General features: G+C 39.7%; 1 protein-coding gene across 1 annotated transcript in view; it reads right to left on the bottom strand.

Annotated features, from left to right (window-relative positions):
• The window catches only part of LOC127662148 (A-kinase anchor protein 6-like), a 179,254-nt gene that overhangs the window by 14,016 nt on the left and 148,528 nt on the right, over positions 1 to 16,710 (bottom strand). The window contains 1 exon segment of the mRNA XM_052153190.1: positions 13,389 to 13,643. Coding sequence (XP_052009150.1) covers positions 13,389 to 13,643 — 255 coding nt within the window.

Raw genomic sequence — 16,710 nt, 5'->3', positions numbered from 1 at the left:
TCTTTACGCTTGATGAGGTCTCCACAACAATCCAGCCTGTCAGGAACATGTAAATCACATTCCCCTCTCCCCATAAACATGACAGAATTAAATATTTAAAGGCCAAAGCTTCATTCCCATGCTTCAGAGTCCAGCAATGACACTTGTTTAATGAAATCGCCAGAGCATACACTACACTCTCCAACAGAAGACCACACAGGTGCACAGATCCTATAAGTAAGTCTATGGAATTTTGATGGTCTCTCACCTGTACTAAAACCTCTTTTAAATATGCAATGGCAGATTTGTGAATAGACGGGCTCTACTCCATGTGCAGTACGGGACAAAAACATTCAGAAAGCAATTTATGCAAATCCCGGCCGCCCCGAAACGCATTGCCTTACATTTTCTTTACATTTTTCAATAAATATTAAACACCATTACATTTCACCATTACATTTAAATAGGATTTTATTTTTCTGGAGTGCTTCCCTCGTCTGTTTTAGCATATTTCCCTCTGCCGTGTCTTTTAAAAAAGGTAATGAGACTGTAAAATGTGACGGCAGCGTGCCAGAGAGGAGGCAGAGGAGAGTATTCGCTGATAGAGTTATCCTACAGAATAGTTCAAACTTTGACAGTTAGAAACGAGTGAGATGATGAAAAACTGATTTATTTATTTATTTCACACACAAGTAAACAGCACATAAAGTATGGTGACTAGGGAACATATACCCTTTTCTTAAAGTTTGTGAGGTCCATAGCATCTAATCATGGATGGATCTGGTCCCGACAGATAAAAAAGAAATATACCTCTTTCACAGCTGGGTCTGTCCTTTTTGTCAACACCAAACAATATTTGTATTTATTTATTTATTTATTTTTAAATCAGGCAATTTCAAACGCAGCCCTTATTCTAAAGGGCCCCTTTAAATATTTCCATGGTGACAATTATGTAGATGGTGCTAAAAATCAGCCACTCCATCCATTCATTGAAGCCAATGCCAGATCTTTATAATACAAATTTGACACATTATAATTATTAGTTGCACCTGATAGTGTTGACCCACGTTGAGTTAAGGTAAAGGCAAAAGCAACATCTTTGTGGAAGGAGGAGAATACACTCAAACATAGGTGAATAACTCAGAACACGTTAAACAGATTAATCCAAAATTATTCCTTGATAAATGATCATTTATTAGTTCAGTTTTGTTGCCAGTTTTGTTCCAAGAACTACTCCGTCCGTATCTAAACTCCACCCTTCCAGTATCAGGTGGTGAACTCAAAGGAATGTTAATAAAATACAGACAAACTATTAATGGTAAATGGTCTGCACTTATATAGCGCCTTTTTAAGCCTTAATGGTATTCAAAGCGATTTACACTGTGTCTCATTCACCCATTCACACACACATTCACACACCAATGATGGCAGAGCTGCTATGCAAGGTGCTAGCCTGCCATTGGGAGCAACTTGGGGTTCAGTGTCTTGCCCAAGGACACTTCGGCCTGTGGAGTCATATGGGCCGGGATTCAAACCACCAACCCTGCGATAAGTGGCCGACCCGCTCTACCAACTGAGCCACAGCCACCCTATTACCATCAATTGATACTGTTTCACTCAGATTAAATGTACAAAATTGGGTACTTTATAATTACATGTTAAATGAAACATTGTTTGTTTATGTATAAACTCGCCAGAAATCTGATTTCCCCCCATTGAGTCCGGCCTTATTAACAAAGATGAACTGAGGAGTATGGTGCACCAGTAGTTGCCAAAAAGCCACCCCAAATACACGGTGCAGCAAAGTAGCTTGCTTTTCCCCAAGTATGCGAATCTACACAATGACTCAAAACCGGCACTATGGCCTAGATGCTGGCCATTAGCCAATAAACCCTGTTACTTCAGTTAGAAATCAGAAGACGAAAAAGGACAACAGCAAAAGAACGCTATGAGAGAAGATACATCGTGTTAACGCGAGAAGTTTAGCATTTATACGACAACATTATAAACGACACAGGTTCTAGTGTGAACACCTGAACTACTGTGAATGAGCTTCTCTCATGCTCTCATGAACACACAATAGAAAACGTGCAAGTGAACTTCTTGCGATAACACGTACAAAAAATTATCTTAAAACATTATATCTTGATATTTTTCAGCCTATTGGCGATTTTCGCTATATATTTAGATAATTATGTATTTTCTCACAAATGGCTCAAAAGTGGTTGTTTTTTATCAGAGGAACCATCATTTCATCCAAAAAGCCATTGTAGCCATTAAATGAAAATATATTCAAAATATACTCCAAAATAATTCGCTTTTCACTAAGTAAACAAAAGAGAGAACAAAATGAAATCCTTTTCATTGATATGCACTTTTATCTTTATATTTCATATACAATGATTCATATTTGCTTAATAAAAAGCATTATTTACCTTCATATGTTTTTACTACAGTTAAGTTTTTACTGCTTTTAATACATTTTTGTGAATAAACAAGGTGTGCAAAGCTACTTCAACCCATTTAAAGATTGGCACGTCAGGTTGATTATTATAATATAAAGTTGAATTATCATTTTTATTCTGATTATTAGATTTGCGTTATAGACACAGACACTGAGGAAGGCCATGAGGCCGAAATGTCTGTGTTCTCATGTTCTGTGAAATAAATTGGACAAAGTAAAGAAATTGAGAAAAAGGAGTGCAGATCATTTTGTTCTTGGTTTATGGATCTATCAATGATGTACAGCTGCTAGTCTTCCCGCTAGAACTACGCTGCGCTTACATTTCCAGGTGCTTCATTGCCGTGAGAACCCTGACTGCACAAAGTCTCCTGAGATATGAAAGAGCAACCTCTGAGCAATAAAATGTCCCTCTGGGAGTGTGCTGAGAAAGACTACAGAAACAAAACACAAATAGCCACTCCAGTTGTCCATCTTCGGTGAGAACTTCATAATACCCAACATCACAACCAAGATCATCTATCAGGTGTTTTTTAATAAAGCTATCAGAGGATCAGCTGTCTCCTGCTTTGTTTAGGTGCTAACACAATCTCCAGAGCGGCAGAGATCTCTATTCTCTCTCGTCGCATTCCCCTGGCTGTTATCATGTAGCTAAATCCATCTGGTGTACAGTATTAATCTACAGGTTTCTCGCTATCAGTGTGTGTAATCACACCTGCGGCAGCGAGATGCATGTGTATAACACAGACCTCCCAAGAGTGTTTCACCAAAAAACTGCTTATCTCTTTATTCAGCACAAAATGAGAACAGACCGCGCTAGACTCAGGCTAAAGCCTTTAAACTCCAATTCCCCACCTCTCCCGCTCACTTAATTTCATTCAAATCCAAGTCTTATGATTTTCATACATTTGTTCTGTGCGTGGTATGACTTAAAGGGCGAGAGGAGTTTAAATGATGCGTGCGCCGGCACAAGGATTAAAAAAGCCAGACGACAGTTCTGCTCTTTGGGTTTCGGGGTATTTGTTTCCCTCTCTCCGCTGGGAGAAACGGATGCACACTTCATCTCGCTCTTTACAGCCGCTGCAATTTTAACATTTTCAATTAATCTCGCCAAGATTGAGAAGTGGAGCTCAAATCCCCTACAGTGACTGCAAGGACACGGGAATCTAGCTCTGACAGTGACCCGGTGGATATTCAATCAATTACCATTAATTAGAAATATCTGATTAATTCTATTTGTTGATTAAGTCAATTAAAACCGCAAGCACTTGTTATCGCAAATGAGTGTAACGAATTCATGTCGGCCATTTGTTCTCACACACATTCCCTCAGCTCACACAGCCTCGAGTTTCATCAATGTCTGTCTGTCAATCGCAGTTGCTTCAATCCCCACGTGCTAATAAAGAGAAATAGTACAGCAGCGTCGATAAAAAATTAAAGGCACATTCAATGAATAGGGCTTACAAAACATAGTCAGGCTTTATTTTATTTTTTTCTCAACAAATCGTGCTTAAACGGGATAGTTCAGCTCCAAAAAAATAATAATTCTGTAATCATTTACTAATCCTAATGCTGTTCCAAACCCACCATTAGGGTTTTTTGCATTATGACATTTTCACAACACTTAAGCACATTTTACAACCCATTTCTGATTGTGTCTGGGTGTTTTACTTTTAATATTCCCATTGTTTTCCATTATGATTCAAATTACCGTAACACAGTACTTTTTTACTGTATTACTATTGTACAATTTGTTTTATTAAAATCAATGAAAACTTAAGGCAGTAGCAAGGGAGTAATGAGATGATGTGTACATACTTTATAGTTCACATCATATATCTTTATATCTCATTGTAATAAAGAGAATTTCTTAATGACCATTTTCTTTTTTCAAATTGGTTTCAGAAAAATTGGAGGGTAAAATGGAAAACTGTCATGGAAATAAGTTCACACTGTAAAAAATCTTAAATGGCCCTAAAAAAGGCTTAATTTACAACATGCAAACTATCATTTCTTATTTGTTTCTTTTGATTATGGAGTTAAATAGACTTTTTTTTAAGGTTTCATGAGAATCACCCATTTTATGAAAAATTATATACAATTTAGCAAGACACTACATTACATTTTAAGCTACTTACACACTGCCAGTGACTTTGTCGCTGCAGGTCGCCAGTGGCTGGCGGTGAAGTCGCTAGTGGGGGTTCCCACTACTGGTTGCCTAGTAACGTTTATAAATAACATTCATGGATGTCATTCCATTGTTGTTGACAGCAAATCGCTTTTCTTGGTGCTAAAAGCAAACATTTTGGAGGGAAAAGACTAAATATAAATGGAATCAGTACATAAAATGCTTTATATCAAAGATGAACGAGAAACAAGGCGTGCTCTTTGTCGTCGCTGGACACGCCCACATCTAGTCGCCAATGGTCGCGACAGCTCGTGTCGCCGGAAGTCGCTGTGCTCTCATTGAAACTGAATGGGATGGAGTCGCTGTCGCGCGCGATGTCGCTGGCAGTGTGTACGCAGCTTTATGGTCAAACATTGTAAAAAGAAATGTGTTTGTTAGTAAAAACAATATGATTCAGCTAGCTAAAACAGCGAAATTTGTATTATGTTAGACAGTGTTCCTAGAAGTCTCTGCGTCACTCATCGTATCTGATGAGTTCTTGTTGATGTATGTTGATGAGTTGATGTATGTTTCTTCTTATGTTTTATTTCAGTGGAATAAACTTTCTTTTTTGGGTGAACTACCATCTAACCTTCAGAAAATAATGATCGTCCACCTCAGGAGGTGCAATTTCTGCTACTCTGTTACCAGAATTTTTGACATGTAAACCCATTTAAAATATTGATTTGTGTGATTTTGTCTTTGTCTTTTTTTTGTGTAAAACATTATATAAACATAAAAATGAAATAAACATTTATGAATAATATATGTAAATATATGTATTACACCACAATGGGTGGCAATTCACCATTCTGGTCATTCAAATCACACTCAGTAGGGGCTAGCCAGTTTTGGACCAAATATTGGTTTGTAGTTATTGAACATCAATGAAACTTAAAGTTAAATTAAACTTACATTTCCCAGAAAATAAAATAAAAAATATTTGTTTGATCATTACAATAACTTTGGTAACTGGGTTGAATGTTTGAGGACATCAATGCGCACCATAAGGCAAACTTAACCAATCTGCACGTAAGACTGAAGCAAATTACATATCCATATCTTACAGGAAATAAACGACAATAAAGGATCTTGTTTTCAATTCAGTTTGACTTCTTCCAATACATCTAAATTACCAAGACTGAAATGTGTTCCCTTGCATCAGATTATCAGTGACCTTCCTCCATAAAACCAATCGTTAAAGATGCTTATTTCTAATTATTTTTCCCTTAAAGAGAAAAAAATGACAGTGTTTTCAAAATGAGACTAATGTCTTACGAACAGCAGCCATCCTCTTTACTGTGCTAACGAAAACAAATGGCAGGAAAGTGATAACGTTGCCATCAATGACGACATTTTCTCATTAGCGCCTGTAAGTGAATGCAAGCGCGATGGACATATAATGAAAGATACAACTCTGTGTGTGCGGGTGTGGCCAGTCGATTGTGTGTGTAATGAACAGGCCTGTCACCTGTCTGCTCCCCATTACCTGCTGATGAGATGCTAACTCTGCGTTTGGAGCTCTTGCACACCCGTCCCACAACTTAATGTGGTTAGCACTTGCCAAGGAACAGGAGTTCTTTATTCCTAATCATGAGAAAGTATTGATATTATATCTGCGCCGTCACATTCAATCAGCCGGACGGGTGCCGGAGGATGAGGCCCCGGGGCCCCATGCTGTGGAGAGCTGATCAAAGGTACCGTAGAGACGTGGAGATGGACTCAGACTCAAATGCTGTTGCAAAGATTCAGTCTGGTTTCCATTTAGTCTAATTCTCTGGTGAAATGCCTTTAATAGAAATGTGGTTAAGAGTTGTAGGTTTTTTTGGAAGGGCTCCTGAAATAACACAGCTCTCGCTCTCTCTCTCTCTCTCTCTCTCTCTCTCTCTCTCTCTCTCCCCCACTGTCTCTTTCCAAAAGGACAACAATAGCTAAGACAAAGGACCATCTAAAAGAGAAAAAAATCCCATAATATGTGTTTTATATACAGTATATACACTCAATATATTTGCAGCAAGTTAGGGCTTGTGCAAATAATGTTTGGGTGAAATTCAGAATTTAAGGATACATTTTCAATTCTTGAGTTGAATTATGAATCGAATTGGTCCCTTAGGATATTGAATGGAATTAAATAGGAATGATGGGAAGAATTTATTGCATTACAACGCATAGTATAGAAAGCAGGTGTCTTAAGACAGTGTTTCAGGGATCCAAACTCACCTTTCTAAGAAATTTGTCATTTTGGAACCATAATCGGTCACTGTTGTGATTGTGAAGAGCAATGATTAATGTGCAAAAGTGAGTGATATTTATACGTGTAAAGGGTCATCACATGACTCGCGTCAGCATTGCAGGATACACTGAAGTCTATGACGTGACGTCACACCAAAGTGTTTTTCACACACACGTTTTTGCTTCACCAAGAATGTCTTTGAGAGAACTAAGCAACAAGAAATATAAAAAAAACTGACCAAATTTATGAAGAGACATCGAATGTCTCATAACTTCTTTGAATTAAATATTACCTTATCGTTTACGAATATCAGAGACCCAGTTATTGAACTCATTTAAATTCACCAAAACACTTCGTCCTAAACATAAATGAGTCCTTTTATTACTTTCTGCGATCAAAGCAACTGCAAGATTTCTTCTCTCTTCCAAATACATGTTTTCAATGTTTATTGTGCACACCTCCTGCTTTTTTACGTGGCAAACTCAGTGACGCTTTCTGCAACTCTTGTTTGGGTCCCTCCTACAGATTAAATGTATGGGATTTTTCCCCATTTCTGATGTGGCCTACATTTTTGAAATCCAAAAAGTAGATATAGATATAATAGGGTATTTTTATAGGCTAATAGTCTATTTATGGGTGTGTGTGGGGTATATATGGTAAATGTTCTGCACTTATATAGCGCTTTTTTAACCTTAGTGGTATTCAAAGCGCTATACACTGTGTCTCATTCACCCATTCACACAACCACACACACTCACACACACTCACACACTCTCACACACTCTCACACACTCTCACACTCACACACACACACACACACACACACTCTCACACTCTCACACTCTCACACACTCACACACTCACTCACACACACACACACACACACACACACACACACACACACACAAACACACACACACACACATGTTGTGTTTCCATGTTTTGTGGGGACTTTCCATAGACATAATGGTTTTTATACTGTACAAACTTTATATTCTATCCCCTAATCCTAACCCTACCCCTAAACCTAACCCTCACAGAAAACATTCTGCATTTTTACATTTTCAAAAAAACATAATTTAGTATGATTTATAAGCTGTTTTCCTCATGGGGACCGACAAAATGTCCCCACAAGGTCAAACATTTCGGGTTTTACTATCCTTATGGGGACATTTGGTCCCCACAAAGTGATAAATACACGCTCACACACACACACACACACACACACACCAGTGATGGCAGAGCTGCCATGCAAGGTGCTAGCCTGCCATTGGGAGCAACTTGGGGTTCAGTGTCTTTCCCAAGGACACTTCGGCAGGTGGAGTCGTGTGGGCCGGGAATCGAACTGCCAACCCTGCGATTAGTGGCCGACCCGCTCTACCACCTAAGAACTTTGTTTTGTTAAACAAGAAAACTAGATTCATACCATGTGACCCACATTTGGTTGTCAACCACTTAAAATATGTCACATTTATTGAGACATTGACTATTTGACATCATTCATGTCTGCAGCACAACCGAACTTTAATACTTAGGGTTAGGGGTTGTAAAGAATCCCTAACTCTAAATTTGAGCAATAGTAACAGTGATATTTAAAATTTAATATCAATATAGAGATTTATAGGAAGGTATTGTACGTAAAAGCGCCGTTATCTAATGACCAAAGTTGGCACGCAGTTCTTGCAGTCTCTCCTCTGCCTGTCAGGAAATGTCCAACCCTCGGGTTTTAATATCATGAAGGCACACTATTAAAGCCAAGACGGTTATTAATGAAAGAAGTGAAATTGGCAGCCAACTACTATGAACTGTCTGACCAGAGAAGGTTAAGATACAATAGTGTCTAATTTTAGATGACTCCTATCCCCCCTAGCAAGTGAAGAACTTAATGCTTTTTATTCAGCAGAAGATAGACTTTTTTATGATGACATTTTAAAGGGTGCCCATGCCTGTTACGCATAACCAAGAGCTTCACTATCCCTCCTTTAAAAATATTTCAGGGTTTTATTGACATAATGGATCTACATGGAACAGATGCTGAAATTCCACCAGTCCCAGTCCCAGTCCCAGTCGGCGATAAATAAAGATCTTAGTCTATTCTACCAGAATCAAGACAGAACATGGAAAAAACCTTAAACTGCTGAACAAATGTTCAATATACTTTATATTTCAAGCAGTGACGTAGCCAAGGGTGGGCCGGAAATTAGACACAGGCCCACCCAGAAAATTACAGGTGATTTTTAACTTCAAATGTATATTTATAAAATGGTTTAAAAATAAATAAATTCAAATTTATGAGAGTGTGAAAGAACTGGTTGAATACTGTGCTTTTCTGTTGTTCAGGACAATTTTGTAAAAATAATTGGTCAAAAACTTGGCCCATCCATTTTATTGAGGCCCACCCAAAAGTAATTTCATGGCTACGCCCTTGATTTCGAGTTGTCCTAAATCCCTTTCTGTTTTAAGCCAAAAGGCCTTCAGTTTGGCATTGCAACTGTAGAAGCAGTGTGGACGACAACAATCTTATGAATATCTCCAATCTTTGCATTATTCTTTTCTCTGGACTTTTCCAAAAATATATTATTTGGCTTCATGGAATTTTATCAAGCTGGAAAGCTTCTCCTCACTTATGTTTGTCACTCAGCAGGTGAAAGATAATCAACTCGGCGACCTGTGTTTTGACGCTTCGTGATTAATACTCCGAGCTGTTTCTCTGGATTTTTACCTCAAATAATTATTTAATATAGATTTTCAGTCAGGGGATTTGATGTGTGCTTTTTTGCCCTGTATTTATTAAAGGAGCACAGCTCCACTGAAGCACAGTTATTTTTAGAGAGGGTTTCGTTCTGGTGTAGTTTGACTAAGCAGTTTCATTTCTTCTCTTTTTACATGATAAATACACAGATTACCTGACACTTTATTAACATGTATTGTAGTATAAGCTTGAATTAAAGGGATAGTTCACCCATAAATGAAAACTGCTCTTATGATGTACTCACCCTCATGCCATCCCAGATATGTCTGCCTTTCTTTTTTCAATAGAACACAAATTATGATTTTTAGAAGAATAGTTCAGCTCTGTAGGTTCATATAATACAATGGGTTCCAAAAATGTGATCCTCCAAAAGGCACATAAAGGCATCATAAAAGTAATCCATAAGACTCCAGTGTTTTAATCCATATCTTCAGAAGTGATATGATAGGTGTGGGTGAGAAACAGATCAATATTTAAGTCCTTTTTTGCTAGAAAATATTCTCCCTGTCAAGTAGGGGGCGATATGCATGAAGAATGTTAATCACCAAAAACACAAGAAGAAGAATGTTAAAGTGAAAGTTAAATTGGTGATTGACTGAGCAGGGAGGAGAATTTACAGTAATAACTGACTTAAATTTTTTCCACACCTATCATAACACTTCTGGAGAAGTCTTCTGGATTACTTTAATGTTGATTTATGTGATTTTTGGAGCTTCAAAATTTTGGCACCCATCAAGGGCCCCTGGGCACTGGCCCTATTGGCCCGGTCGGTAATCCGTCCCTGCGTATGCCATCCCAGAAGTGTATATCTTTCTTTAATCTGCTGAACTCAAATGAAGATTTTTAGAAGAATTTCTCAGCTCTTTTTTCCATACAATGCAACTGAACAACCAGGGGGCCCTTGACTGCCTGGGGGTGCCATGGGCTTTAAGGCTGCGTTATCTAATTTGGTGACACCCCAATTGAAAACCCTTTTGGGCATGAAAAACAAACTTCCGTTGTGTGGAGGGTGGCCATTGGAGATTTTGGAGGCCTTTGCAAATCATAATCCGATCCCTGGGCATATGGGTGAGTAATCATTGAGAGAATAAACATTTTTGGGTGAACTATTCCTTTAAGGTCTGCCATGTGGTAGTGGGACAGCAAAGCTTTGGAAAAGGTGGGTTAGCACTGATGCTGGCTAATTAAATGAGGTAGGCCTACAGACAGAGTCTAGGGTCAATATCCAAAATTAAAACCTGCACTGAAAGAGAGTATAAATTGTCTTTGGAATATTAAATACAACGCTATTTGTTCAGTAACATTTTTAGGTGCTACAACCTTACATATTCTAAAGGTGAAGTGTGTCATTTATATGCCACTAGCATCCACAAATGGACATGTTCCATAGAGGACATGAAGGGAATTTAAGTTATGCGTTCCCTCGCAATAACCATTGGAGTACTTACTTAATAATTTTGTCTTCCCTCACAATACATTTTGCGTTTCCTTACAATAGTTTTACTACAGTAACCATATTTTAACCATGATTTTCATAGTAAAATCTGTAGTAATATTGCAGGAAAACCAAAACTATGGAAATAAAATTCTGCCAAGAAACATGGTGTGTTTTATTATAGTAAAATCATGGATAATCTGTGGTACATCTCTACCCATGCTTATTATTACCACAAAAATGGTTACTGTAAGTTTAATAAAGTAAAACGTCGTGGTTACTGTTGTTCCCCAAGGGAAGGAACAAGACGTTGTGTCGAATGAAGTGACAAAAGGGGTCTTCCTGGGATGCCAAACATACCTCTGAACCTGAGACAAGGCCAATGTCAAGTTGGCAGACAGAATTTGCAGAATTCTTCTCCGACAAGGGAGCCGTACCGCGGGGAATAAATCACAGGAAGTTTGCCTGAAAAGGGATCTAAACCCGTGGAGCCCGACCCCAGTACAGACCACCTGTGACTCGTAGTGGGTCTGGACGTGAATTGCTCTGCTGAATTCGCAGGCCAGAATGGTAGGGAGGAGAACATCCAGGGAGCGACGCTTAGTGGCTAACCTGGGATAGAAGGCGCACTGGATCAACTTGGTGAAGGGCGCTGTGTGCAAGCGGAAACACCTGGTCGGTTGTGCCATGTTACCGAGTTCTACCGGCTTGGACCTCACAAAACATGGGATGAGACCGACTCAACCCTGAGATTGTAAAAACCGGCAAAGGTATTGGGTGTTGCCCAGCCCGCTGCTCTGCAGATGTCTGCTAAGGAGTCCACCGTCGTGTGGCAGTTGCCGGGGATGTAAGTGACGTGCAGCGACCTGAGTCATGGCTGACACCAATGGAGGAGATGGTGCGCAAGTTGTGACATGTGACGAGAGCGCACGCTGCCTTGGTGATTTATAGGGGAGCAGGTAATAGCGCGTCAGGAGGCAGAAGAGCATCCCGAGGCTTGGGTGCTGAGAAAAGACTCAAAGCACTTACCTTGCTCCGCGCACCCGGCAGGGGGCAGGTTAGAGACTGAGGAAGAGGTCCTAGAGAGGCGTCTTCAGAACTCGTCAGCGCTGGCCTACCGGGGCTGAGCAGTCGCGGGGCCGGATGCGAGGGAACTGCGTCCAGGGAGCCGGGACTGTAGAGTTTTGGGGCCGGGGTGCCGTGAGAACAGAGCACATCGGCTGGATGACCCAGGGAGTGAGGAAATCGCTCTTTTATTGAGAATGTGGGTACCACAGCCCGAAGGCGGTGCGGCAAATGAAAGTAATGAAAACAAGGATTCTCCTCCAGGCCCTCCACCGGGGGACAGAGTGGCCTTGGTACCAGCTCCGGAGCGAACATCTGACTGCCTGAGTTGCCCATCTCAGGAGCATTCCTGGTCCTGGTGGAGATGGGGGCGTACGCCGCCTGCAAGATGCTAGACGCTGGGGCTGAGAGCTGGGCCTGTTGTTTGGTCGCAGGGGGACGCCCTCTGCGAGCAGGCGGGCCTTTAAGTGCCTTGGCTTGATGGACCTGCAGGAAAGCCATGGCATGCAGGGCGGAGGCGGCCTGTCCAGTGGCGCTGTAGGCTTTGGAGTTCAATGATGACGTCATCCTACATGAAGAGCAATCATGCTTCTCGCTGACAGAGGTGAGTGAAACTTCAGCTTGCTTGTTGCACAACCATTTGGCTCCGAAGAAAAATTCTGACTGGCACTCGCATGCAAATTCTGTCTGCCAACTTGACATTGGCCTTTTCTCAGGTTCAGAGGTACGTTTGGTGTCCCAGGAAGACCCCTTGTGTCACTTCATTCGACACAACGTTGAGTGAGTGACAAAAGGGGAACCATGATTAATTTTCGTAATAGCAATTTATTTATTTTATTTTTTTGGGGGGGGTGGAACCCATGGTTTAAAAACCATACTTGTACCACAAATTAACCATGGTGTTACTATAGTAATACAGTACAGTAGTAGCCATTATTTTATTACATTTTTTGGGGCAGAATTATTATGTTTATTTTTACTATTATTTTGGTTTTCCTGTATTATCACTATGGTTTTACTACAAATATCATGATTAAAATTTGGTAACTGTAGTAAAACCTCTGTATTGGTTAAGCTAATGTCGGGCTGGATGGACCGAAAAGAACAATGTTCTGATAGCGCCACAAAGCAAATTTTTCAGGGAAATTGTTGTCTTTGCATATTAAGTTGGGATAAAAATAAAAAATGACACACTTTAACTTTAACTAAAATGGAGATTAACTAAACTGCAGATTTACAAAGGGCCTACCACAATCAAACCAAATCAAAACATAATTTTGACAATGAACTACTGACCTTGAAGTGCTGGAGTAGTTTGGTGGCCTGTGGGTCATGTTGTGAGTCCTCGTTTTCTTGGTCGCTGCTCTCACACCGTTGTGCGTCTGGTCTGAGATTCAAATTGAAAATGAAGAGCTCAGTTTCTCTTAGCCAGCTCTTTAACTCTTTGATCCTGCTCTCCAGCTGGGTCACCATCCTTTTGGTGTCTGGAGACAGAAGATCTCTGGGGTTTTGATTGCCCACACTGGGTTCCACATGCTCGGAAAGGGTTTTCTGATGGGACACAAACAGTGATGTCACATTTGAGTACATATGCACACACATACATTAAGAAAACATCACAGGATATCCCTAATGGAAATTTTACTATAGAAAATAAAGGTGAATATTCCAATTTTATTGGAATTGTTGTAGATTCACACTAAATGATCTATTAAGGTCACATTAGGTTACACAGATTCAATACCATGGTACAGTGATGATATCATAATGGTAATACCCAACCCAATCTGATAACAAGTCATAATAATAGTACGAGATGGGGAAATCGTAACCTTAACCCTAATCCTAACCCTAACCCCTTTTTCCTAAGTTTAACCCCTAACCCAAACATAAAGCAATGCAGAGGGTGCAATAACTGGATAAGAACCTCATAATCAAATTGCACTTCACTCAACCAAATGGCACCTAGACTTAGCGCATACTTGCACGAAAATACCAAAACCTCATGGTCATGCCCATTGCCTTTGCACTTATGACTTAAAGCATAGAGCTGCGCTTAGTGCTAGCGTTCTTAAAATAGGGCCCTTAATTCACTATGGCATTTGTTGTTTTAGCTTCTAAATACATTTAGGCTTCTACAGTATCTTTCATTAGAAATATCATGCTTTATTTTATAGATATAATATATAAATTAATCTAACCATGTTTGCAGGGGGACCATCCTTGGTTTTACCAGAGGTTACTATGTTCTTACCACAAATTCAACAGTTTACCTATGTTTTTACCATGAAAGAAATATGGTCAATCATAAAGAGAGACTCACTAAACATACAAATAAAGAAACACAAACATAACTTTCAAATGCATTCAAACAAAAGGCCAAGACGACTCAACAATCCAATTCATAGACTAATAGACTGTGATAGACTCTTCTTATTTGGGTTTAATTAAGTGAAATTCTGAAAGGATTGCTGCTAAAGTTGCTGCTATATGCCTCAAGTCATTGAAAACAGTGTGTTTTATCTGATGGCTCTGAAAGGGTTCAAATCTCATCGCAAAACATGACTTTTTAGAGCAACATTCAAATGTTTGTTGAATAGCAAACAATCAGCAGCAAAAACACACCAATGATATTAGAAATGGGCTCTGCTGAACAGTTTTCCTCCACTGACAGCAATAGAGCAGAGAATCACGCTGAGCTACAGTCTGTCTGCGCAGGTGTGTGTGCTTTGTGTGCATCTGTGTGCTTGTGTGTGTGTGTGTGTGTGTGTGTGTGTGTGTGTGTGTGTGTGTGTGTGTGTGTGTGTGTGTGTGTGTGTGTGTGTGTGTGTATATACTCCCACCAGCCTGCCTAGCAGTCGCACTTTTGGAGACAGAGTGCAGATTGAACCTTGTATACTGAGATGGCAATTGCAAGCACAAAACACGCCATTATCCATTTAATACACACACTGGCTGCTGTAATTGTGCTTCCTTTAAATATGCTGTGTGTTAGAAAGCTGGAATGAATGCAGATGTCATTATGATGCAGAAATGAAGCGTCTATTTCAGCATGAAGCATGAATTAGGTTCTCAGGGTCTGGCCGCACGGGTCCATCCAAAAGAATCAGGCCATGATTAACACATCTGTGTTCTTCTCCTGTCAACACAAGTGTTAATTGCAAAGAAAATGGACAGTTAATTGCAAAGAAAGTATGCCGGCATAAAGAAGTTATACAATCACAACCAATGCCATTTACATATGGATGAAGCTCCCTCCCTCATTCTCTCAGGACGGGGAGCCCCCGGCATGATGTACCCCGGCTTGAGAACTGGCTTGACAATTTAAATAATAGTTTAATATAAAACTGAACCAAAAAGACAAAAACACACACAGGTGTCAGACAGCGCTCGCTCGCTCGCTCTCTCTCTCTCTCTCTCTCTCTCTCTCTCTCTCTCTCTCTCTCTCTCTCTCTCTGTCGCACTGCCGTCTTCGGTTGGCCTTTATCTCTCTCGAGGGCTAATTAGCCTTATTAGGAGCCGGGTGCAGCCCCTAAAATGCATAAATGGGTGTGCAGAATCACAATCCGGCCCCGCCCTCAACCCTGAAACACAGACGATTTAATCCTAAGGGTCAGAAGAACACTCAAAAAAAGAAATTTGGCCTTGATTCAGTCATGGACAGTGGATCCATATTTTTAAAATGAGTTTTCTTAAATTAATTTCAATTTAATTACTTCAAGTAGAGGGAACATAACTGAATCAAATAAACCCAACACAAGTTGCTATGCTAGTGACAGGAAATTCTAGCATGCTAAATACATGCTGGTGGGAAGCACTACTAAGTGCGGTTTTAGTGCTTTGCTATGGTTAGTTCTCATTGGACGAAGAAATTTGTAGAACACTAAAATCTATTGGCCCTAAACCTGTGCTCAATCTCCACTCCATTTTAATTCTCAACATAACAAAAGATTAAACACAAGTTTTCCCCTTTATATTTATCTTGCACAAAGATGCATAAAATACTTCATTTTAACATTTACTCTCCATATCAAGTCCCATGCAAAGCATGCTGGGAACTAGAAATGCTCTGCCCAGTTTCAGTTAACTAAACAATATCATTCATTTTTGTCACAACACAAATGGATTGAGTAATGCTGACAAGACACATTTTTAATTGACTCAACTTGCTTATTTTATGTTCCCTTGGTTACATAACTTTTTTGAGTAACATGAACATGGGAGGACTGAGTAAAACTGACGACAATTTTTGAGAGAAGGTGGAAATTGGAAGGTGGAAATATTCATATAAACTATATTTCGACTGTTTGTGGTGCAAGGAACCTTGAAAAACATTATAAGTGGACTTTAGGCAAGCAAACAATAAAATGGTATGAAAGTGTAGAATACTATCCATTAAATCCTTAGGGGCCATTCGGAACAAAATCATTGTTGCGCAAAAAAAGCTAGATGTAGCACAATGAATAGAACAAAATGCAGATATCTCGAGACACGTTCTTTTAAACTTGACATGGCTTCTAAATAACATGGTGCGCCTGCTCGAGAGACTGAAATAACAGCAAGTCTCCTCTAGTGCATGGTTACACAGAAAAACAACTGAAAACGGCCCAAAATGGAT

The sequence above is a fragment of the Xyrauchen texanus genome, chromosome 22 (genome assembly GCF_025860055.1).
Source record: "Xyrauchen texanus isolate HMW12.3.18 chromosome 22, RBS_HiC_50CHRs, whole genome shotgun sequence".
Taxonomy (NCBI): domain Eukaryota; kingdom Metazoa; phylum Chordata; class Actinopteri; order Cypriniformes; family Catostomidae; genus Xyrauchen; species Xyrauchen texanus.
This window is presented reverse-complemented; position numbering and strand designations above follow the sequence as displayed.